At 38.7% G+C, this 24,800-nt stretch overlaps 1 protein-coding gene across 1 annotated transcript in view; it reads right to left on the minus strand.

Annotated features, from left to right (window-relative positions):
* Positions 1-24,800, minus strand: part of LOC118533090 (beta-galactosidase-1-like protein 2) — an 80,103-nt gene that overhangs the window by 36,381 nt on the left and 18,922 nt on the right. Inside the window, exons 3-8 of the mRNA XM_036088123.2 lie at positions 14,739-14,807; positions 11,769-11,864; positions 10,411-10,519; positions 6,703-6,795; positions 2,999-3,080; positions 1,733-1,797 (exon numbers count right to left, since the gene is read on the minus strand). Of these exons, the coding sequence (XP_035944016.2) occupies positions 1,733-1,797; positions 2,999-3,080; positions 6,703-6,795; positions 10,411-10,519; positions 11,769-11,864; positions 14,739-14,807 (514 nt within the window). The remainder of the gene's footprint in view (positions 1-1,732; positions 1,798-2,998; positions 3,081-6,702; positions 6,796-10,410; positions 10,520-11,768; positions 11,865-14,738; positions 14,808-24,800) is intronic.

Genomic DNA, 24,800 nt, shown 5'->3' on the forward strand with positions numbered 1-24,800 from the left:
CCTATATTGTATCAAATCATTCTCTCAGCACAGAAGGAGTTTAAATGGTTAATGATATAAGAAAGTGAGAAGAGCATGGGATTTGGAAGCAGAAGGTTTAAATTTAAGCCTGGGTTATTCTATTATATGATCGGATTATTCACCTGTGGATAGATCCACCTGTGATCTAAAATCAGTAATTTAACCTAAGTCATGATTTCCTCATCTGCTAAATGAGAATAAGATTAATAGTTTTTAACATGGTAATATAAGAAATAAACATGAAAAGATGGGAGGATTACATAAACTAAAAGCTGTGTATATAAATATTATCATATGTCTTTCTAGCTCTTTTTACTACCTCATACTCTATATTTGCCTTTATTTGTTTATTGTCTGTCTCTTACCACTAAATTATAAGCTCCAGAAGTTCTGCTTTTATAGATTTCATTCACTGCTTTATACACACTGCCTTGAAAAGTACCTAACTGGTACACAGTAGATGCTAAAAACATTTACTGACTGACTCAATAAATAAACAAATGAACTCATTTTCAGAACTTTGCTAATTATAGACAGTGTATCACTTTTAACTCTGGATTCCACTGGTTTTATTGTCCCCCCCCTCCCATTCTTCCTCTATTATCATAATGTTAGCATCTATCTGAGTGTTTACTTTGCTCTGGGAATAATAGTCCCTCTTCATATTCTCTTGGAATGCGCTCACCCTAATCCCTGCACATCTCTGAGCTACCTGTATGTTGGCCCAGATGTTATAAGGCTGGATACATCTCCCTTTGTACTCTTCTCCAAATCTTAGTGCTGTCTCAGACCATAGGGGAGGAGAATCAGGGATTTAACAGTTTTCAGAATTCCAGGCATTATTTTACATTTATGGTAATTAACATATTCTTCTTTTGCTGCTAATATCACATAGCTCAGTCCTGTGCAAAATGAAACATGTAACCATGGATCTCAGCTGGTGGTAGAAATCTATGCCACCCTCTGATCTCCGGTTACCCATTAATAGTTTTATTGCAATTAGCACTTCCTATCTTGTGTTTATTTACATTCCTTGTCTTTCTCACTGGATCATAAATAGTTACAGGTGAATGGGGTCATGAGTAAAGGGCTAACAAAAACCTCTCTCTGTGCCCATGCAAAACCAGGTCTATCTGAAAACCAGATAAAGGCAGAATGTTATCCATGTTATCATAACCATGTTATGATTAAAATTACCTCTGATTAGCAAATTATATCTGGTTTGGAGGACTATGAATGATATATAAATTCCTAGTGTAGACCTAGATTCCTGCATGCAGTGTATCTTGAAACCAAGAGCTCCCTTTAGCAGACCTGGAATATATACCTATAGAGCTGTGATAAACGATACTGGTTGGTTCCTCCACTGAGACTGAGGCTTCTCTGCAAGGATAGTTCCCATTCCCTAAAACCTGAGCTGTCACTTGAGGTAGGGTATAGCCCCTGGACTGATAGGAGGGTTCCTACTGATGCTGCCCTGCTAGCTAGTATGCTAAGTTTCTCATTCTGTATCCTTCTAAGGGGCTATGGGCCAGGCACTGTAAGCATTTGAACTTGATTTAATTATACCCCAAACCACCTAGAGCAGGCATTTCAAGGGCATAACAGATCCAGGTTTTAACTGAATTAATCGCTGCTGAGAATTTCCCCCCAAAATGAGTTCTAGTGTGAGCAAGAATCAAAACATCTTCCATCTCTGAAATGTCCTTACCTGAATTGATAAGAGTGTATCATAAGTTTCTTTCTTTATATGTTTCATGTGGACAGTGGAAAGTACTGTGGAGGAAAAGGAGACACTGTTTATAAGGTTCTCCTACAAGCACTGTTGAGCAGAGAGAGAACATGCTCCCGGACACAGGATGAAGACCTGGGCCTCCACACCTTCTGCACATACACCTCACAGGTAGTTCTCATTAACACTTTATTGATTGTGGTGAATAATAAAGATATGATCATGCATGTGGGTCCATACCTGCTCCATATAAAGTGCTTTCACATACATCCCTTCATGTAGCATTTACAATGAATGACCCAGACAATAAGGGCAGTTAAAATAAATCACATTACGCTGATGAATAAATAAAAGCCAAATGAAGAAACTCAGCCCAGAGAGATGAATAGCCTAAGACCTAAAACTTGACTATAGATCTCCTGACTTCTAATTCAGAACACTATCCTGCCTCTCCTACAAGACGAAGGATGCCAAAAGATGGGAGGAAGGCCAGCAGAGAACATGCCTGACAGGCTATTTGGGTGAAAGAACTGCAAATAGCACTGTTCTCTGGTTCTATTTGTCTGCACATCGCCTTTTTCCATTTTCCTAAGTATCAATCCATATTTCCTCCTTATAATTCTATTCCATGTTTCCCTACTACGTTGATTCCCCAAACTTCTCTAGCCCCTGAGCTCCTGGGGCTTGGTCCATGACAGTACTATTTCTCTGACACTGCCTCTACTTCCTGTTGTTAGGTCATAGCCATTTGGCAATGACAAAGATAGTCTTTACTCTGGTCCCAGCCAGGCCCCACTCTTGCCACTATGGACCGAACAGGATGGAGCAAGTGTTCTGCATTGTTGGTGCTCTGAAGGTAACAGCTGGTGGGGTAGCAAGGTAAGGACTGGTTCCTTAACTCAGCCCCACCACTTTTTCCTAAAAACTATGGGGCCTCGGGGCACCTGGGTGGCTCAGTCGGTTAAGCATCTGACTTCAGCTCAGGTTGTGATCTCGGGGTCCTGGGGATCAGGCCCCTCAGTCAGGCTCCGTGCTCAGTGGGGAGTCTGCTTCTCCCTCCCCCTCTTCTTTTGCCCCTCCCCCCACTCGTGGGCTGCATGCTCTCATGCTCTTTCTCTCAAATAAATAAAATCTTTAAAAAGAAATAAAGCATCCATGGGAAGTGGGAGAAATAAAGCATCAGAAGGACTGCTATTCTGTTTCAGACTTCACTAGTACAGGAAAAAGAATAAAGAGAAATTGTACCCTGTTTTAAGTGGCCTCTTTTCAGTTCATCTCCATTATCAGCAGTCATAAGTAACACCTTGATCCCTCTTGTGATCAGGGCCTGTGGAGAAATTTGGTAAGGTAAATGAACTGTCCCTGATCCCATGGAATGGCTTCTCTCTAGAAAAAAATGATGGTGATAAAAATACTGGAATGAAGCTGAGGAATGGAGAAAAAGTTCTAATTCCTTCATCCAACTACTTGTAAGTTAGTAAATTAGAACAAAAAAAATCATTCCTGCCTCAGCCACATTCAGAAAGACCAAACTGATAATTAAAATATCAGACCTAAAGGAAGAGGCAGTGGGACTATTTTCATTCACCTTAATACAGTGCTTTCCCCTAAGGACCTGAATCCCAGATTTTGTCTAGTGCATCAGAGAGCTTAAGACAAACCTCCTCTTCCACACTCATGCTCAAATTAACCACATGCTGTGGACCCAACTCACAGGATGGTTTAAGAAACACACACACAACTGCTGGTTTTCCTTTGGTCAATGGCAAGTGCAAGTAAATTTTTGTTTAGTCTATCTATAGTCACACTTGCTGCATGAGACTTTAATGTCTCTACTTTAGAAATAAATCCAAGAGAGTCTAAATCAAAGAGAGAGAGAAGAGGCTAAGAAACTTATTTACTTGAAAGGTCAAATATTAAGACTATGGCCATGAATACTGAGAAAAGCCAAAGGTATGCCTTTCCTGGGCCTATGGATCACAATATCCTGAAGGCGAAACTATTCCTGCAATTATCCTTGTTGATTATGAGAAGGTGGTTTGCTTTTTCTGAACTCTTCTGAAAAACAGGGAAGGCTGAAAGGTGAACAGAATGAGTGAGAGGAGACAGCGTGTCATATATTAATTACAGTCAACCCTTCCACTACCATAGGTCCTACATAGATGCAATGTTTCACATCTTTAGCCCGAGTAAGCAATATGGCCGGTTGGTAAGTTGCCATATAACTTTTCATCTAAACTAGAACACTTGATAATGAAAAGGGTGTTAACCAGGATTCATGCACCACTACTCATAGGGATAGCAATAGGCTCCCCTTCTAGGGACTGTGGGCTATTTTGTTTCAGACTAAACATTCTGCTAATAACAACTAGATAAACTGGACAAAAAAATTAACTTATTTGAAGATACTAGATCTATATTGAGGCAGGACTTGAGGAGTCAAGTTTTCAGAGAGGCAGGCGACCTAGAGAGGTGAATCTAGCATGTGTTATACTTTTTCCTTGAGACATTGATTCCCCAAGCATCAGTTGAGAGGCTGAAAAGCTGAGTAGATTTCCCAGCAATTTATGAGATGTGGGGAAAGAAACTGTAGTTCATAGACAGCCAAAACAGAGGAGGGGCCATAACAATTCTAGGCTTTTAGCTGGAACCCAAAGGGCTATCCCTTAGGAGAGAAGGTGAACAAGAATTAGACTTACTCTCATAAGAATTAAAGCCCAGCTCCAAATCATTTCAATTACCTTCTGGAAGCAAAAATAAATCCATCTGAATAGATTCAAATGATTTCAGTCATGTTTTCATAAATAAATTGGATTGAAAAATTATTAGGCATACCAAAAGATATTACTTTACTGAAACCATGAGAAAAACAGACAACAGAACAGATACATAGGAAATTAGACATCAGGTTTCTTTTTTTTTTTTTTAAAGATTTTATTTATTTATTTGAGAGAGAGAGTGAGAGAGAGAGAGACAGAGCACAAGAGGGGGGAGCGGGAGAGGGAGAAGCAGACTCCCTGCTGAGCAGGTAGCCCAATGCGGGACTCGATCCCAGGACTCCAGGATCATGACCTGAGCCGAAGGCAGTCGCTTAACCAACTGAGCCACCCAGGCGCCCTAGACATTAGGTTTCTTAAACATTGCTTTGAAATAATTATAATTAATATGTTCAAGGAGTTTTTTAAAAATGGAAAATTTTGGCCCAAAAAAAGGAAACCAGAAAAGAATCAAATGAAAATTCTAGAGCTAAAAATCATATATCTGAAATTGAGAACTAGGTTTGACATCAAATTAGACAAAGCTGCAGAGAAAATTCATAAATTACAAGATATCTTAGAAAAAATCATCCAGAGGGCGCCTGGGTGGCTCAGTCGTTGAGTATCTGCCTTCGGCTCAGGTCATGATCCCAGGGTCCCAGGATCAAGCCCTGCATCGGGCTCCCTGCTCTGAGGGAGGTCTGCTTCTCCCTCTCCCACTGCCCCTGCTTGTGTTCCCTCTCTTGCGGTCTCCCTCTCTCTCTGTCAAATAAATAAATAAAATCTTTAAAAAAAAAAAGAAAAAATCACCCAGAAAAGAGCAAAATAGATATGATGAAAATATCTAGTTTTATATAACAGAAGTCCTAGAGAAGAAGAGAGAAAAAAAATGGAGCTGAGAGTTGCTGAAGATTTTCCAAAACCAATTAAAGACTTCAAGCCACATAATGAAGGGTGCAAACACATGTAAGCAGAATAAAAATAAAAACCACACCTAGCCAAATCTTAGGAAAGCTGAGGGAAAACAAAAAAATAAATCTTAAAAGAAGCCAGAAGAAAAATACATTTTACCTTCAAAGGAACAATAATTGTATCAATACCTAACTTCTTAATAAAAACAATGTACGCCAGAGAATCATCAAAGAAAATAATTGCCAATCTATAATTCTACATACAGTACAAATATCCTTCAAAATGATGATGAGCTAGGCACATTTTCAGGCAAACAAAAGGTGAGAGAATTTGTTAATAGCATACCTGCAACAAAGAAAATACAAATAGGTGTTCTTTAGGCAGAGGAAATGATAAGAGAGATAAAGCTCAGAGATGCAAAGAGGAGAGAAGAGCAACAAAAAGTAAATTATGTACATAACTCTAAATGACTCCATATAATAATAAAAATAAGTTCTTGTGTGTCTAAAATATATTTAACATTAAAAGAAATAACAACAGTACTGAGGAAAGAAAGGAGGAAAATGCAATTAAACTGTTCTCAGGCGCTTTCTTTGCCTTGGAACTGGCAAGCACACTAATTTATATTAGACATTAATAATTCTAGGATGCACAGTAGTCTCTATGGCCAATACTAAAAGAAAAGTGAAAAATGTTTAATAAGCTAATACAGGAAAAAATGGAATAATAAAAAAAATAGTCAATCCAAAAGAATAAAAAAAAAGAGAGAGAGAGAGAAAGGACCATAGGACAGGTAGGACAAATAGAAAGAAAGTTAACAGGATGGTAGATTTAAATGCAACTGTCAGTAATCATATTAAATGTAAATAAGCCAAATACTTCATTTAAAAAACAAGAATTTTCATAATGAATTAACAAAAACAAATTTTAATTATATACTGCTTACAAGGTATGTTCCTTAAGCATATGAATCCAGAATAATTGAAACTAAGAGGATAGAAAAGTATGTATTATACAAACACCAACCAAAAGAGAGCTGTGAGGTTCACAGAAAGGAAAAATATTTTAACATCACTCTTTGCCTTACATGAGAGTTCTGTAGGTAGTTTCTTGTCTCCTCTCTAGGATACAAATGCATGAAAAAATTAAATTGGACCTTATTCATCTTTATATCCCATGGTATCATGCAAGCTATAGCTAATCGGGATATGTTTGCTCCACAAACTAACAAAGTGAGAAAAGAAATATGTAAATACAGAGGAAAATTAAAGGACCACTTACCTTTTTAATATATGACATGTATCTTCTATCCTGATGATATGAACCATATTCATTCTCAACCTGCAGAGCAATGATGGGGCCTCCTTTTCCATACTGAGGGTTAAGGAGACGAGAGTTTGAGAGTGAAGTTACTGGTGGGAAAAGCTAGATTTTCTCAATTTGCTGTTGTACACACATATTTAGAGTGCCATAAAAATAACATATTCCTCAACTCAACTCCAAGTTAAAGCATAGTTCAGGCAGTATCTCTCACTCCACAGTCTGCAGTCAACTGCTCCTAGAATCCTACCTTTTCTAGTACTCCTTATTAATGGACTCCCACCCTTTTCCTTCATAATTCCATGCATTAAGCATGACTTCCACTTCCATCCTTTCTCCCTTAGCACCAGTTAAAGGAGTCAAGTGTCTCCCATCCTAAGAGTTGTCTCACCTCCTTCTTATTTTTCAGGAACTTCACTCATTTCAGACTACCCTTCTGTCTTCTGTATCATCATCTCCTTTACTAAACCTTCCCCATAATCATTTAAATTGACTCAGTCCTCTGTTAAAAATAACTTGCCTGGACCACATCCCCCTCCAGTTCCCACTATCTTGTCCCCTTCACCTTCATGGACAAACTCTGAAATATTCCTGTACTAACACCTGACTTCTTATTCTCTTTTACTCTTTTACTCATTTCCATTCTTTCCATTCCACCTACATTATTAACATTACCTTCTCTTTGCTAAGTTCAAACAATAAATTTTAATCCAAATTTACTATCTCTCTGAGCAACATGTGACATCCTTGACTACCTTCTCTTTCTTGAAAGAAACCCTCTCTTCTGTGGTCTCTTCTTGCTCTCTCCTAGTTTCTGGCCTGCCTCCCTGGTCACTACTCTTCAGTTTCTTTTGTGAGCTCCTCTTGCCCTACCCACCTCTTAAATGTTGATGTTTCTCATGGTTCTCTATTAATCCCAACTTTGTGCTGGACCACATCCCCTTCTGCTCTCCTAATTATGCCCTCTTGCAAATCTTCATATTTCCCATCCCTACTGACTCCTGTCTGTTGATGGTAACATGCTCAGTCATCCCCTATCTTTATAGTTCTCTCCAGTCCAGCCAATATATTTCCTCTTCATATCTTGCACCTGCCACACCCTAGTCAAGCTTCATCATGCCCACTTCAGCACCTCCTCAATCTACTCTTGGAGATACGTGGGCAAGCGTGAGGTACTCCCCCCAGCATATAGAAATAGAAGGAGTGTTGACTTCTAAGAATTAAACTCCATACCAACCATGCAAGTAAGAATGTGGACAACACCCAGGACTATGTATAAGTGCCAGTGAAGTGTCTACACATCAAAACCTGTGTTCATCATGACTCAGGAGCAACTGGGTGGAAAAAGTTGAAATGGGAGAATTTTTAGCAAGAAAGGAATAACTGACTGCATTGTATCCTGATAGGGGAAAAAAGAGGACAAAAGGCCCAAAAGAGTGCTCCCTCAGTATTATGCTGAGTGAAATAAGTCAATCAGAGAAAGACATGTATCATATGACCTCACTGATATGAGGAATTCTTAATCTCAGGAAACAAACTGAGGGTTGCTGGAGTGGTGGGGGGTGGGAGGGATGGGGTGGCTGGGTGATAGACATTGGGGAGGGTATGTGCTATGGTGAGCACTGTGAAGTGTGCAAGACTGTTGAATCACAGATCTGTACCTCTGAAACAAATAATGCAGTATATGTTAAAAAGAAGAAGAAGAAGAAGAAGATAGCAGGAGGGGAAGAATGTAGGGGGGGAAATCGGAAGGGGAGACGAACCATGAGAGACGATGGACTCTGAGAAACAAACTGAGGGTTCTAGAGGGGAGGGGGGTGGGAGGATGGGTTAGCCTGGTGATGGGTATTAAAGAGGGCACGTTCTGCATGGAGCACTGGGTGTTATACGCAAACAATGAATCATGGAACACTACATCAAAAACTAATGATGTAATGTATGGTGATTAACATAACATAATAAAAAAAATAGAAAAAAAAAAGAGTTCTCCCTCAAAACCATTAAATGTCATCCTCTGCTGACAAACACTGAAAAAGTTTTTCAAAACCTCCTTCTCACTTCCCCTTTCCCATCCATCCAATTATGAATGTCGCAGATTAGAGAATAGATAAGGAAAGAGGGAAGATCCAGAAATTGACAGTACCTGGGATTAGCAAGAGACCCAGAACCAGATACTAAAAGTTCTAAAGGGCGGCTACTCAGTTGCAAGTGCTGATTTATAACACCATGATAAAATGCTTTTGAGGCCTCCCAACCTCCTCAGACCCTGATTTTGTGCTCCTTGAGCAAGGTTCTGTTTATTAATTTAGTTTTCCAGGAGTTTCAAGATGAAGAAGTCTGATTTGGGGTGGGCTGAGTACTCTAGTTCAACGCTGTCCAGCAGAACTTTCCGATGAGGGACATATTCTGTGTTTGCATTGTCCAGTATGGTAGCAACCATCCACACATGCCTACTGAGTGTTAAAAATGTGTCTAGTGTAAATGAAGAAATGAATTTTTAATTTTATTTGACTTTAATTAAGTTTAAATAACTGCATGTGGCTATGGCTACCATACTGGACAGCACAGCTCTAATCTTTGTAAAGGATGATCTCTACACCCCCCCTCCCCCAAATGGCACACAGATTCACACTCTTCAGCCACTTAGTGGTTTTAATGGCTCTCCTGAGTCTGATTAACTGAGATACTCACAATGTTAGGAACCAACTCTCCACAGTAATTTCAAATTCACACTCTGTTAAGCCCTCTCCTACCCACATATAAGTTTGCCATTGCCTCCATTCAATCTATGATAACATCTCCTTCAAATGATTACTGTGGCAATGAGATAAGCTAGGTAAATGTTGACTGCCTCATAGAAAGCTTGATACCTAATACATGCTACATTTTTGTTCCCTCCCTCTGTTCATTTTCTCTCTAGTATATAGTCCTTTTTATATTTTCCAAACATTTTAGAAATATAGTAGCACTAAACAATGATTATGCTCGGCACCATGGTTTTATTGTGGTGGAGGGATGTTAAAAAAACAAATAAATTGCAACTTCTACAAAATCGCTGACCTAAAGTCACCCATCTAATCTATTATGTGTGAAGGACTGACAAGTAGCTACCTTTAGCAGCCAAATTAAGACATTTTGAGGACTATCATTAATTTCCCATTTATGGTGACTGAGGACAAAGATATAATGGAGAAGAGAAAACAAAAATATACAGAGTGCAATTTCAAGTCCACTGCCAGAGAAAAGGCTTCCAGTTGGGCAGTAGATAGGAAACAGGTACAAAAGCAAGGTAATAAAAACCTAGTATTCCTTAAATAAGGAATCGGAACGAGCTGCTATATACACTTTCTGCTTCTGTGTGATAGAAAATAGGCTAGCCTTGGGGCGCCTGGTTGGCTCAGTTGTTAAGCGTCTGCCTTTGGCTCAGGTCATGATCCCGAGGTCCTGGGACTGAGCACCGCATCGGGCTCCCTGCTCAGCGGGGAGTCTGCTTCTCCCTCTCCCACTCCCCCTGCTTGTGTTCCCTCTCTCACTATCTCTCTCTCTCTCTGTCAAATAAATAAATAAAATCTTAAAAAAAAAAAAAAAAGAAAATAGGCTAGCCTTATCCAGGAAATCAATTGAGGCCATTACTTCTCTTGGTCATAGGAATGGGGAATTTATATTTACCTGGAGTTGTACTATCTTGGGAATTATCTTATCAAAATAGTGATTCACTGCTTTAGTGAAGCCCCTGTAAGTTGTTCGCAGCTTCATTTTTGGATCCTGGAGTAACCAGCTAGGATTGAAAAAGTAGGAATCATTCTTGGGGTGGGAAACAGCAATAAGAAATACTCAAGCATGAGGCCGGAAAACAAGGACAGCCACACTGGAACAGTATATTGTGAGATCTTAATGCATCTTTCAGAAAAAGCAATCTGCATTCTAGTTGCAAATAGCTCAGCACCTTAGCCACCGCCTCTTTCCTCAAAATACACATCAGAGTTGTGTAATGATGAAATGATCCAGAGCAGAGTCATCAGACTGCAGCCCACAGGCCAAATCAAAGCCATTGTCTGTTTCTGTAAATAAAGTTTTATTGGAACACAGCCACACCCTTTGTTTACATATTGTCACAGCTGTGTTCATGCTACAAGAGCAGGACTGAGTAGTCACAACAGACTGTGTATGTGGTCCTCAAAGTGGAAAATATTTATTACCTGGTCTTTTACAGAAAAGGTTTACCAACCCCTAGTCTGGAGTGAGACTTTCATAAAGCTGTTTCAAAGTTTTTAAAAAATGCTCTTTGATGGAATATTATTTAGCCATAACAGGGGAATGAAGAACTGTACATGCTACTACATGGGTGAATCTTGAAAACATTACAAAGAAGCCAGTTACAAAAGGTCACATATTCTATAATTCCATTTATATGAAATATATAGAATAGGCAAACCAACCGGTCTGAAAGCCAATTGGTGGTTGCCAGGGGCTGGGAGAAGGAATAATGGGAGTTGACTGGACATAGGGCTTCCTTTTTGGGTGACAAAAGTCTGGTGCTAGTGAGTGGTGATGGTTGTTCGACATTTTTGAGGTACTTAATTGCCACAAAACTGTACACTTTCAAATGGTAAATTTTTATCTTATGTGTATTTTACTACAATAAAAAATGATTAGAAGCTAACAAAAGGGTAAACCCCTCTTTAAAAAGAGATAATCAACCCAATTTCTTACTATTTGTACCTCCATCACAATAAACTAGAACTTACAAAGGTATTCCTTAAGTGGTTGCCACTAGTTGTTACTAAAATAAAAAAAGTACTCTATCTTATTTACACTGCAGAAATGAGATGGAGGTTTATATAAAACAAACACATACTATAAAAATCCCAGTAAATCAAAGTTCATTTTCTATGTCATTAAGTAGGAAAAGAGTATAGTTTAAAAATGTACACAGAAAACCAGCAAAACCCTTTGCTCTAACTTCCATTTGAATGTGCTAGGGGCCCATGTGGAGTCAAGGCCAGGGGCCTCAGATAATAACTTACCTGGGTAAGCCTCCAAGGTCTAAGTCGCTCCCAATATAGGGGCCTGGACACAGAATGACCCACAGCCCCACCTCCGAAGCCATGGCTATAAAAGTCCTGGGAAGTGAAGCAATAAGGATCATTTATTATTCAGGCTGAGAACTGGAATCACTGCTATTTAGCTCACTGAGGTCTCTTCTGAGGTTAGAATGGGTAGAACTCCCAGCCTGGTCTACAAAAGTCCTTGTAGGTGACATGAACCAGGGGGATATGGATCCCTACATTCAATACAAAGGGGCTCATTCAAGGTGCTAGAAAACAGAAAGTCCAGAAGCCTACTCCTCCCCGTGTATCTGCCACCACCATGCAAGAAAGCTGTGCTAAGGCAGACACTTACAAATCTTGTTCCTCCTTCTGTGTCTCCTACTTTCAGTCAGTCACCAAATCATGTTTATTCCTCCTACTTAATGTTTTCAAACAGGAAACTCCTCTTAATTTCTAGTACTACCACCACATTTATTAAAGAACTCATCATTTCACACCTGAGTTATTACAGTGGTTTTCTAGCTGCTTTCCTTCCTTCTTCTAACCTTCTTCCAGTGTTTCTCCAGTCATACCAAACATCATCATCAACAACAAAAATAGGAGTTAATTTTTTACCTCATATCGGCATCCGGCACTACAGTCTTCTTTAAGACTATTATTTTATTTGACAATTCAGTGAGATAAGTATCAATATCGTCTCCACTTTACAGATAATAAAATAAAAGCTTAAACAAGTCAGAGCTTCTTAAAGGTCATATTTTCAGTAAATAGAAGAACTAAAAGTACAATCAGGCACAGAGCTTCCAGAAATGAAATATCAACTACTGTATTATTCTGCTTCTTTAAAATACTGCTGGCACAATCTTTCTAAATGCACATACAAACTTGCCAAATTAAAATTCTTCAAGTGACTCCCAATTACTTCAGAAAAGATTCCAAATTGTGAAGCATAGTAAATATAAAAGCAACATGTGGTCTACTACCTATTCAGCTTTATTTTTTGGCATTTTTTCTACTTAAACTAATAAGAGAACCAGAGAGCATTATTTGCAGTTCCCAGAAAATATACTGTATGGTAGAAAGTTAACCACCAAAGCCATTCCCTTTTCTTCCTGGGCACACAGCTCAACTACATTTCCCAGCCTCCCAGGCACTGAGGTGTTACTATGTGATGGACTTCAAGCCAACAGAATGTGAACAGGGGCAATGTGTTCCAATTTCCTAAAAAGATTCTCCCTGCTCTCTCTTCCACTTGCTGACTTGATGCAGATTTAAGAGTAGCAGCCTGAAAGCTATGTGACGAAGATGGTGAAGCCACAGATAAAAAGACCCTCAATCTCTTAATTATTTCTTGGAACAGAGACATAATACTTACCAGGAATACCTATTTTAGATTTTACTTAAATGAAAATAAACCTTTATTGTTAAAGACATTGAGGCTTACTTGTCACAGTAGCTAACATCACCTTAATTAACTTAAAAATGTTCTCTCACATTTTGACTTTGCCCTTGCTGGACCCTCTGCCTTAAATACCACTCAGGTCCCTCTAGCAAACTCCTGCTCAACATTTTAAATTACTTCAGCTATAACTTCACTGGTGTCTTCCCTGATCTGTTCCCATAATTTGGGTTGTGGGTTTTTTGTATATTATTTGTCTCCCTCTCTATAGAGAATCCTTAGTCTTGACAGTACAAAGCGTATTGTCTGTCCATCTCCTGCACAAAAGACAATGTCTGAAGTCTAGCAGATAGCTAATGCATATTTTTGAATAAACAATTATAGATCTTCCTGAACTTAAGATGGGGTTTTATCCCAATAAATCCATCATAAGTTGAAAATATTGTAAGTAAAAAAATGCATTTAATACACCTAACCTGCTGAACCTCATAGCTTAGCTTAACTTACTCTACAATGTGCTCAGAACACTTACATTAGCCTACAGCTGGGCAAAATCATCTAACACAAAGACTATTTTATAGTAAAGTGTTGAATATCTCATGTAATTTATTGACTACTATACTCAAAATGAAAAACAGAATGGTTGTATAGGTACAGAATGGTTGTAAGTATATCACTGTCTACCCTCATGATTGCACGGCTGACTGGGACCTATAGCTAGCTGCTGCTGTCCAGTATCATAAGAGTGTATAATACAACATATTGTTAGCCTGAAAAAGACCAAACTTCAAAATTTGAAGTATAGTTTCTACTAAATGCATATCACTTTCACACCATCATAAAGTCAAAACATTGTAAGTCAGAACGTTGTAAGTTGGGGACCATCTATACTCTGTGCCATATCTTAGAAACCTTGTAAACTATAGCCCAGAAATACCCTCTTATAACTGAAACAGCAGGTTCTTCATAATAGATTAAAACTGCATCAATCAAGATGTAAACTTTCTAAACCACACTGTGAGTAAAATGCACCACAGACACTAAGGTCTAGGCTCTATTGCAAATAACAGATTCACTTCTCAAGAAGGCTTCAATCCAGGAAGAGAATTTTTTTCCAATTATTCACTATGATGATTTTAATAATTGCATAATTCACACATATCCTATGTCTAAGTGACATCAGGCATTTCCCAATTAAAATTCGGGAAAAAAAAAATCAAATGTAAGTCTTCCTTAAAGATTTACTGAAAGCAGTAAACTATGTCTTCCAATCATCTTACTAAAGTACAAGATCTTAATTATAAATCAGCCCAATGGGTGGATCATTTTCATATTACAGGGCATATTAATTTATGTCAAGTGAATCATAAATGATGATTCACTTTGTTATTGTTTTTGTTATTGTTTACGGTCCAGGGAACAGAATTATCAGAGCTTCCTGATGATTTCCCAAACAGAAAGTAAGGTGCCTTTGTTCATCTGATCCCACAGACCCTAACCCCTGTCTTTGAGCCATAGAAACAGGCAACCTCGACATTAAGACATACATGAAATCCAGATTTGCAGTAAAATAAAACCATCCTTTTCTTGGCTCATGAAGGTTCCAGGGAATATGCCTGCAATGGAAAAAAGAGAAATATAAAAATCTTTTACCTTATTTGCCCTTATTCCATATTGATTCCTCCAGTTTTAATATAGGACCTGGGCTATCTTTACTGTGAGGGAAACTGAAGATTTCAATAGCCAAGCCTCTGTGTGTGAGTGAACTTTGTATTAGCTTAAAAATTTCCTCCTTCAAATGCCCAGTGCAGATCCAAGCAGCCAATATTATTCCTTGATGCTGAACTTCAGGTAAGATAGATATATATGTAACATCCTCTGGGGTTCAACCACAAATTTTTTTTTAAATACTAATGAAAACATATGAAAAATTTAAATCCATATCTATAATGGCAAAAAAGAAAAACCATTAGCCATAAAACAGAAATCAGCAAGAGCTGAAAAGTGTATAGAACTAGATTATACTGTTTCCTTTAAATGAATAAAATGAAATCCAGCAATCAAAAATACAAGATTCACAATACCCAGGATCCATTAAGAAAATTACTAGGCATGCAAAAAACAGGAAAATGTGACACAAAGCAGAAAAAAAAAATCAAGCAATAGAAACAAACCCAGAAATGACATATAGGATGAAACTAGCAGAAAAAAAATACTTTTTAGTATTCAGCTATAAAAATATTTACCACATCTTTAATTTCATAATTTTTAAAAAAATTTTACTATGTTATGTTAATCACCATACATTACATCATTAGTTTTTGATGTAGTGTTCCATGATTCATTGTTTGCGTATAACACCCAGTGCTCCATGCAGAATGTGCTCTCTTTAATACCCATCACCAGGCTAACCCATCCTCCCACCCCCCTCCCCTCTAGAACCCTCAGTTTGTTTCTCAGAGTCCATAGTCTCTCATGGTTCGTCTCCCCCTCCGATTTCCCCCCCTTCATTTTTCCCTTCCTGCTATCTTCTTCTTCTTTTTTTTAAATATATAATGTATTACTTGTTTCAGAGCTACAGATCCATGATTCATCAGTCTTACACAATTCACAGCACTCACCATAGCACACACCCTCCCCAATGTCTATCACCCAGCCACACCATCCCTCCCACACCCGACCACTCCAGCAACCCTCAGTTTGTTTCCTGAGATTAAAAATTCCTCATATCAGTGAGGTCATATGATACATGTCTTTCTCTGACTGACTTATTTTGCTCAGCATAATACCCTCTAGTTCCATCCACGTCATTGCAAATGACAAGATTTCATTCCTTTTGATAGCTGCAAAATATTCCATTGTATATATATATATATATATATACCACATCTTCTTTATCCATTCATCTGTCGATGGACATCTTGGCTCTATTGGGTATTTACCCCAAAGATACAAATGTAGGGATCTGAAGGGGTACATGCACCCCGAATTTTATAGCAGCAATGTCCACAATAGCCAAACTATGGAAAGAGCCAAAATACCATATCTTTAATAAGTAAAGGAATGCATAACCATGATGAGGAGAAAAATGGAAGATATAAAAAAGACTCAAATGGAACTTCTAAATTTTAAAAATATAGCATCTGCAATAAAAAATACTCTGGATACCATTAATAGCAGCAAATGAAAAATATATTGTCTGAGACTAATAGCAGAGTACATACAACATAATAAATGGTCAGAGCAAAACAAACTATCCAAAATGGAAAATAGAAAAAACGAAGACTAAAAATAAAAATGAACACAGGATTGGTGATACGTGGTTTCTTACCAAGAAGTCTACCATATGTGGAATTGGGACTCCTGGAAAAAAAAAAGGGGGGAGGCAAAAATAGTAGTAGAAATAGAGCCACAATTTTACCAAATTTGATGAAAACTATAAACCTACAGATTCAAGAATTTCAAAGAACCACAAGTAGAATTAAAAAAAAAAGATCTACACCCTAGCACATTAGAATCAAATTGCTAAAAACCAATGAAAGAGAGAAAATCTTAAAAGCAAACAAAGCGGGGGGGGGGGGTGATAAGAAGAACAGCAGATTTGTCATCAGATAATGTGCAGGTCAGAAGACAAGGAAGAAATATTTTAAGATACTGAAATTAAAACAAAAACAAAATTAAACCATGTCAACTTAGAATTCTACTTATACTCAGCAAAATTATCCCTCAAAATAGAAGATGAAAAAATCAACTTTTCAAAAAAACAAAGGCTAAGAGAATTCATTACTAACAGACTTCCACTACAAGAAATGTCAAAGGAAGTTCTTCCACAGAAGGAAATACCACGTGGAAATTATAATCTATACAAAGGAATTGAAGAGCAGTAAAAATGGTAAATATGTGGTAAATAAATACAAAGGAATTGAAGAGCACTAAAAAATGGTAAATATGGGGGGCGGAGCAAGATGGTGGAGGAGTAGGAGACCCGGATTTCGTCTCCTCTCAGGAATTCAGCTGGATAGGGATCAAACCATTCTGAACACCTACAAACTCAACAGGAGATCGAAGAAAAGAATAGCAACAACTCTCTGAACAGAAAAGCGACCACTTTCTGGAAGGTAGGACATGCGGAGAAGTGAATCCGAGGCGATATTCGGGAGGATAGATGGCGGGGGGGGGGGGGGGGGGCCTCTGGCGGCCCCTTCTGGCAAGTGATAGAGCCACGGAGCACAAAATCAGAACTTTTAGAAGTCTGCTCTGCTGAGGGACGTCACTCTGGTGGCTAAGCGGGGGTTGGAACCCTCGTGGGACAGTGTGGTCTCAGGACCCTCGGGGTCACAGAAAGACCGGGGGTGCCTGAGTGCGGCAGAGCTCCCAGGTATTGGAGTGGGGAAGCGGGCTGCAGAGACGGAGCCCAGGTGCAGGCTCTCAGCTCGGGGTTGCCATAAACCGTGATCCGCGGCACAGTCGGGCCACTGCTCCTCCAGCAGGGACCCGACAAGCGGCAGATCCAGGGAGACTCACCTTCTTCCCCCAGGAGGAGAGGTGCGGGAGCGCACCGCAGGGATCTGCTGGGTTTGGAGACTCCACCCGGGGTCGGGTGCCAGAGATAGAAACGCACGGTCACAGGCCGGGTGAGCACGGAGTGTGGCCGGAGACCGGGGAGACAGGAGTGACTGACTGCTTTTCTCTGGGGGCTCACTGAGGAGCGGGACCCCGAGTTCTCGGCTCCTCCCGGGCGGAGACTGGGAGGCCGCCATTTTCACTCTCCACCTCCAAAGCTATATGGAAAGCTTGCAGGGAACAAAAGCTCCCGAGAGCAAACCAAAGCAGATTACTTAGCCCAGACCGGGCAAGGGCGGGGCAATTCCGCCTCCGGCAAAGACATTTGGGAACCACGGCAACAGGCCCCTCCCCAAGAAGATCATCGAGAACAGCCAGCGAAGACCAGGTTTACCGATCAGTGAGAACGGCAGAACTCCAGCGCTAGGGGAATACTGCACATAGAATTCATGGCTTTTTTACCATGATTCTTTAGTCTTTCAAAGTAAATTATTTTTTTTAACTGTCTTTTTTTCTTTTTTTTTGAATTTTTCTTTTTCCCTTTTTCAACCAACATCTTATCAATCCCTTTTTTAAAAAAAACATTTTTATTTTTCATTTTTAGAGTCATATTCTATCCCTTCATAGTAGTTACCCGTATTTTTGGCATATATATATAAGTTGTTCTCTCTTTAAAATTTTGAGATAGTTTCTTCTAACAGATCAAAATATACTCTAAATCTCTAGTGTATGGTTTTTTTCTACTCCCCTGCCTGATCACATTCTCTCCCTTTTCTCTTTTTCTTTTTTTTTTTAAATCCTCTTCTTTCTTTTTTCAAACAACTTATCAATTCCTTTTATAAAATTTTTTATAATTTCCATCTTTACAGTCATATTCCATCCCTTCATCATATCAACCCTTATTTTTGTACATATATAAGTTTTTCTTTCTTTAAAATTTTGGGAGGCACTTTCTTTTAACAGACCAAAATACACCCAAAATCTAGTGTGTGGCACTGATCTATAAACCAGCCTGATCATATTTGATCACATTCTGTTTTTGTTTTGTTTTGTTTTGTTCTGTTTTTGTTTGTTTTTATCTTTATCTTTTTCTTTTTCTTTTTTCTTTTTTTCTTTCTTTTTCTTTTTTCTCTCTTTCCCTTTCTTTTCCCACTGCTTCAGGTCTTTTCTGATTTGTTTAGAGTATATTTTCTGGGGACGTTGTTACCCTGCTAGCATTTTGTTCTCTCATTAATCTATTCTCCTCTGCACAAAATGACAAGACGGAAAAAATCACCTCAACAAAAAGAACAAAAGGTAGTACCGACTGCCAGGGACCTACTCAATACGGATATTAGTACGATGTCAGATCTAGAGTTCAGAATCATCACTTTAAAGATACTAGCTGGGCTTGAAAAAAGCATGGAAGTTATTAGAGAAACCCTTTCTGGAGAAGTAAAAGAACTAAAACCTAACCAAGTAGAAATCAAAAAGGCTATTAATGAGGTGCAATCAAATATGGGGGCGCTAACTGCTAGGATAAATGAGGCAGAAGAAAGAATCAGTGAGATAGAAGACTAAATGATGGAAAATCAAGAAGCTGAGAAAAAGAGAGATAAACAACTACTGGATCACGAGGGCAGAATTCGAGAGATAAACGATACCATAAGACGAAACAACATTAGAATAATTGGGATCCCAGAAGAAGAAGAAAGAGAGAGAGGGGCAGAAGGTATATTGGAGCAAATTATAGCAGAGAACTTCCCTAATTTGGGGAAGGAAACAGGCATCAAAATCCAGGAAGCACAGAGAACCCCTCTCAAAATCAATAAAAATAGGTCAACACCCCGACATCTAATAGTAAAACTTACAAGTCTCAGAGACAAAGAGAAAATCCTGAAAGCAGCTCGGGAGAAGAGATCTGTAACCTACAATGGTAGAAACATTAGATTGGCAACAGACTTATCCACAGAGACCTGGCAGGCCAGAAAGGACTGGCAGGATATATTCAGAGCACTAAATGAGAAAAATATGCAGCCAAGAATACTATATCCAGCTAGTCTGTCACTGAAAATTGAAGGAGAGATAAAAAGCTTCCAGGACAAACAAAAACTAAAGGAATTTGCTAACACAAAACCAGCCCTAAAAGAAATCTTGAAAGGGGTCCTCTAAGCAAAGAGAGAGCCTAAAAGCAACATAGACCAGAAAGGAACACAAACAATATACAGTAACAGTCACTTTACAGGCAATACAATGGCACTAAATTCCTATCTTTCAATAGTTACCCTGAATGTAAATGGGCTAAATGCCCCAATCAAAAGACACAGGCTATCAGATTGGATTAAAAAACAAGACCCATCGATATGCTATCTGCAAGAGACTCATTTTAGAACCAAAGACACCCCCAGATTTAAAGTGAGGGGGTGGAAAACCATTTACCATGCTAATGGACACCAAAAGAAAGCTGGGGTGGCAATCCTTATATCAGACAAATTAGATTTTAAACCAAAGACTATAATAAGAGATGAGGAAGGACACTATATCCTACTTAAAGGGTCTATCCAACAAGAAGATCTAACAATTGTAAATATCTATGCCCCTAACATGGGAGCAGCCAATTATATAAGGCAATTAATAACAAAAGCAAAGAAACACATTGACAACAATACAATAATAGTGGGGGACTTTAACACCCCCCTCACTGAAATGGACAGATTGTCTAAGCAAAAGATCAACAAGGAAATAAAGACTTTAAAGGACACACTGGACCAAATGGACTTCACAGACATATTCAGAACATTCCATCCGAAAACAACAGAATACACATTCTTCTCTAGTGCCCATAGAACATTCTCCAGAATAGATCACATCCTAGGTCATAAATCAGGTCTCAACCGATACCAAAAGATTGGGATCATTCCCTGCCTATTTTCGACCACAATGCTTTGAAACTAGAACTCAATCACAAGAGGAAAGTCGGAATGAACTCAAATACATGGAGGCTAAAGAGCATCCTACTGAAGAATGAATGGGTCAACCAGGAAATTAAAGAAGAATTAAAAAAATTCACGGAAACCAATGAAAATGAAAACACAACTGTTCAAAATCTTTGGGATACAGCAAAGGCAGTCCTAAGAAGAAAGTATATAGCAATACAAGCCTTTCTCAAGAAACAAGAAAGGTCTCAAGTACACAACCTAACCCTACACCTAAAGGAGCTGGAGAAAGAACAGCAAATAAAGCCTAAACCCAGCAGGAGAAGAGAAATAATAAAGATCAGAGCAGAAATCAATGAAATAGAAACCAAAAGAACAGTAGAACAGATCAACGAAACTAGGAGCTGGTTCTTTGAAAGAATTAACAAGATTGATAAACCCCTGGCCAGACTTATCAAAAAGAAAAGAGAAATGACCCAAATCAACAAAATCATGAATGAAAGAGGAGAAATCACAACCAACACCAAAGAAATACAAATAATTATAAGAACATATTATGAGCAACTCTATGCCAGCAAATTAGATAACCTGGAAGAAATGGATGCATTCCTAGAGATGTATCAACTACCAAAACTGAACCAGGAAGAAATAGAAAACTTGAACAGACCTATAACCACTAAGGAAATTGAAGTAGTCATCAAAAATCTCCCAAAACACAAAAGCCCAGGGCCAGATGGCTTCCCAGGGGAATTCTACCAAACATTTCAAGAAGAATTAATACCTATTCTTCTGAAACTGTTCCAAAAAATAGAAATGGAAGGAAAACTTCCAAACTCGTTTTATGAGGCCAGCATTACCTTGATCCCAAAACCAGACAAAGACCCCATCAAAAAGGAGAATTACAGACCAATATCCCTGATGAACATGGATGCAAAAATTCTCACCAAAATACTAGCCAATAGGATCCAACAGTACATTAAAAGGATTATTCACCATGACCAAGTGGGATTCATCCCTGGGCTGCAAGGTTGGTTCAACATCCGCAAATCAATCAACGTGATACAATACATTAACAAAAGAAAGAACAAGAATCATATGATCCTCTCAATAGATGCAGAAAAAGCATTTGACAAAGTACAGCATCCTTTCTTGATCAAAACTCTTCAGAGTATAGGGATAGAGGGTACATACCTCAATATCATAAAAGCCATCTATGAAAAACCTACAGCGAATATCATTCTCAATGGGGAAAAACTGAAAGCTTTCCCCCTAAGGTCAGGAACACGGCAGGGATGTCCACTATCACCACTGCTATTCAACATAGTATTGGAAGTCCTAGCCACAGCAATCAGACAACAAAAAGAAATAAAAGGCATCCAAATCGGCAAAGAAGAAGTCAAACTCTCACTCTTTGCAGATGATATGATACTTTATGTGGAAAATCCCAAAGACTCCACCCCAAAACTGCTAGAACTCATACAGGAATTCAGTAAAGTGGCAGGATATAAAATCAATGCACAGAAGTCAGTGGCATTCCTATACACCAACAACAAGTCAGAAGAAAGAGAAATTAAGGAGTCGATCCCATTTACAATTACACCCAAAACCATAAGATACCTAGGAATAAATCTAACCAAAGAGGCAAAGGATCTGTACTCAGAAAACTATAAAATACTCATGAAAGAAATTGAGGAAGACACAAAGAAATGGAAAAACGTTCCATGCTCATGGATTGGAAGAACAAATATTGTGAAAATGTCAATCCTACCTAGAGCAATCTACACATTCAATGCAATCCCCATCAAAATACCATCCACTTTTTTCAAAGAAATGGAACAAATAATCCTAAAATTTGTATGGAACCAGAAAAGACCCCGCATAGCCAGAGGAATGTTTAAAAAGAAAAGCAAAGCTGGCGGCATCACAATTCCGGACTTCCAGCTCTACTACAAAGCTGTCATCATCAAGACAGTATGGTACTGGCACAAAAACAGACACATAGATCAATGGAACAGAATAGAGAGCCCAGAAATGGACCCTCAACTCTATGGTCAACTAATCTTTGACAAAGCAGGAAAGAATGTCCAATGGAAAACAGACAGTTTCTTCAACAAATGGTGTTGGGAAAATTGGACAGCCACATGCAGAAGAATGAAACTGGACCATTTCCTTACACCACACACAAAAATAGACTCCAAATGGTTGAAAGACCTCAATGTGAGACAGGAGTCCCTCAAAATCCTAAAGGAGAACACACGCAGCAACCTCTTCGACCTCAGCCGCAGCAACTTCTTCCTAGAAACATCACCAAAGGCAAGGGAAGCAAGGGCAAAAATGAACTATTGGGACTTCATCAAGATAAAAAGCTTTTGCAAAGCAAAGGAAACAGTCAACAAAACCAAAAGACAACCAACAGAATGGGAGAAGATATTTGCAAATGACATATCAGATAAAGGGCTAGTATCCAAAATCTATAAAGAACTCATCAAACTCAACTCCAAAAGAACAAAGAATCCAATCAAGAAATGGGCAGAAGACATGAACAGACATTTTTCCAAAGAAGACATCCAAATGGCCAACAGATACATGAAAAAGTGTTGAATATCGCTCGGCATCAGGGCAATCCAAATCAAAACCTCAATGAGATACCACCTCACACCAGTCAGAACGGCTAAAATTAACAAGTCAGGAAGTGACAGATGTTGGCGGGGATGCGGACAAAGGGGGACCCTCCTACACTGTTGGTCGGAATGCAAGCTGGTGCAGCTACTCTGGAAAACAGTATGGAGGTTCCTCAAAAAGTTGAAAATAGAGCTACCATATGATCCAGCAATTGCACTACTGGGTATTTACCCCAAAGATACAAAAGTAGGGACCCGAAAGGGTACATGCACCCCGATGTTTATAGCAGCAATGTCCACAATAGCCAAACTGTGGAAAGAGCCAAGATGTCCATCAACAGATGAATGGATAACGAAGATGTGGTATATATATACAATGGAATATTATGCAGCCATCAAAAGGAATGAGATCTTGCCATTTGCAATGACGTGGATGGAACTGGAGGGTATTATGCTGAGCGAAATAAGTCAAACAGAGAAAGACATGTATCATATGACCTCACTGATATGAGGAATTCTTAATCTCAGGAAACAAACTGAGGGTTGCTGGAGTGGGGGGTGGGGTGGGAGGGATGGGGTGACTGGGTGATGGACACTGGGGAGGGTATGTGCTCTGGTAGGCGCTGTGAATTGTGCAAGACTGTTGAATCTCAGATCTGTACCTCTGAAACAAATAATGCAATATATGTTAAGAAAGAAAAAAAGAAGAAGAAGAATGTAGCAGGAGGGGAAGAACGAAGGGGGTGAAATCGGAGGGGGAGAAGAACCATGAGAGATGAGGGACTCTGAAAAACAAACTGAGGGTTCTAGAGGGGAGGGGGGTGGGAGGATGGGTTAGCCTGGTGATGGGTATTGAGGAGGTCACGTTCTGCATGGAGCACTGGGTGTTATGCACAAACAATGAATCATGGAACACTATATCTAAAACTAATGATGTAATGTATGGGGATTAACATAACAATAAAAAAAATTTTTTTAAAAATGGTAAATATGTGGTAAATAAAAAAGATATTTTTTCACTTTAAATTCCTTTCAAATATAACTAGATGTTCAAAGCAGAAAAATAACAGTGTATTATGAATTCTGTAGCTTTTAAAAAACAAAACACATGACACAGCACAACACAAAGGATGAGAAGAGTGAAATGGAGGTATGCCATTGTAAGACTCTATAGTGGTAGCTTTATATGTTTAGAAAAAAGGGAGCAAATTAGGAATTTAATTTAAGAATTTAGATATAGAACTTTACATAAAAACTTTGGAAAAAAATCCAGGATCTTTAAAAAATGATTTAATTCAAAACCACACTTTCAACAATGGCTAGATCATCCAGACATAAAACCAATAAGGAAACACTGGACTTAAACTACACATTAGACCAGATGAGCCTATTAAACATATATAGGACATTCCATCCAACAGCAGCAGAGAACACACATTCTTCTCAAGTGCACATGGAACATTCTCCAGGATAGATCACATGTTAGGTCATAAAACAAATCTTAAAAAAT

The sequence above is a fragment of the Halichoerus grypus genome, chromosome 11, assembly GCF_964656455.1.
Source record: "Halichoerus grypus chromosome 11, mHalGry1.hap1.1, whole genome shotgun sequence".
Taxonomy (NCBI): domain Eukaryota; kingdom Metazoa; phylum Chordata; class Mammalia; order Carnivora; family Phocidae; genus Halichoerus; species Halichoerus grypus.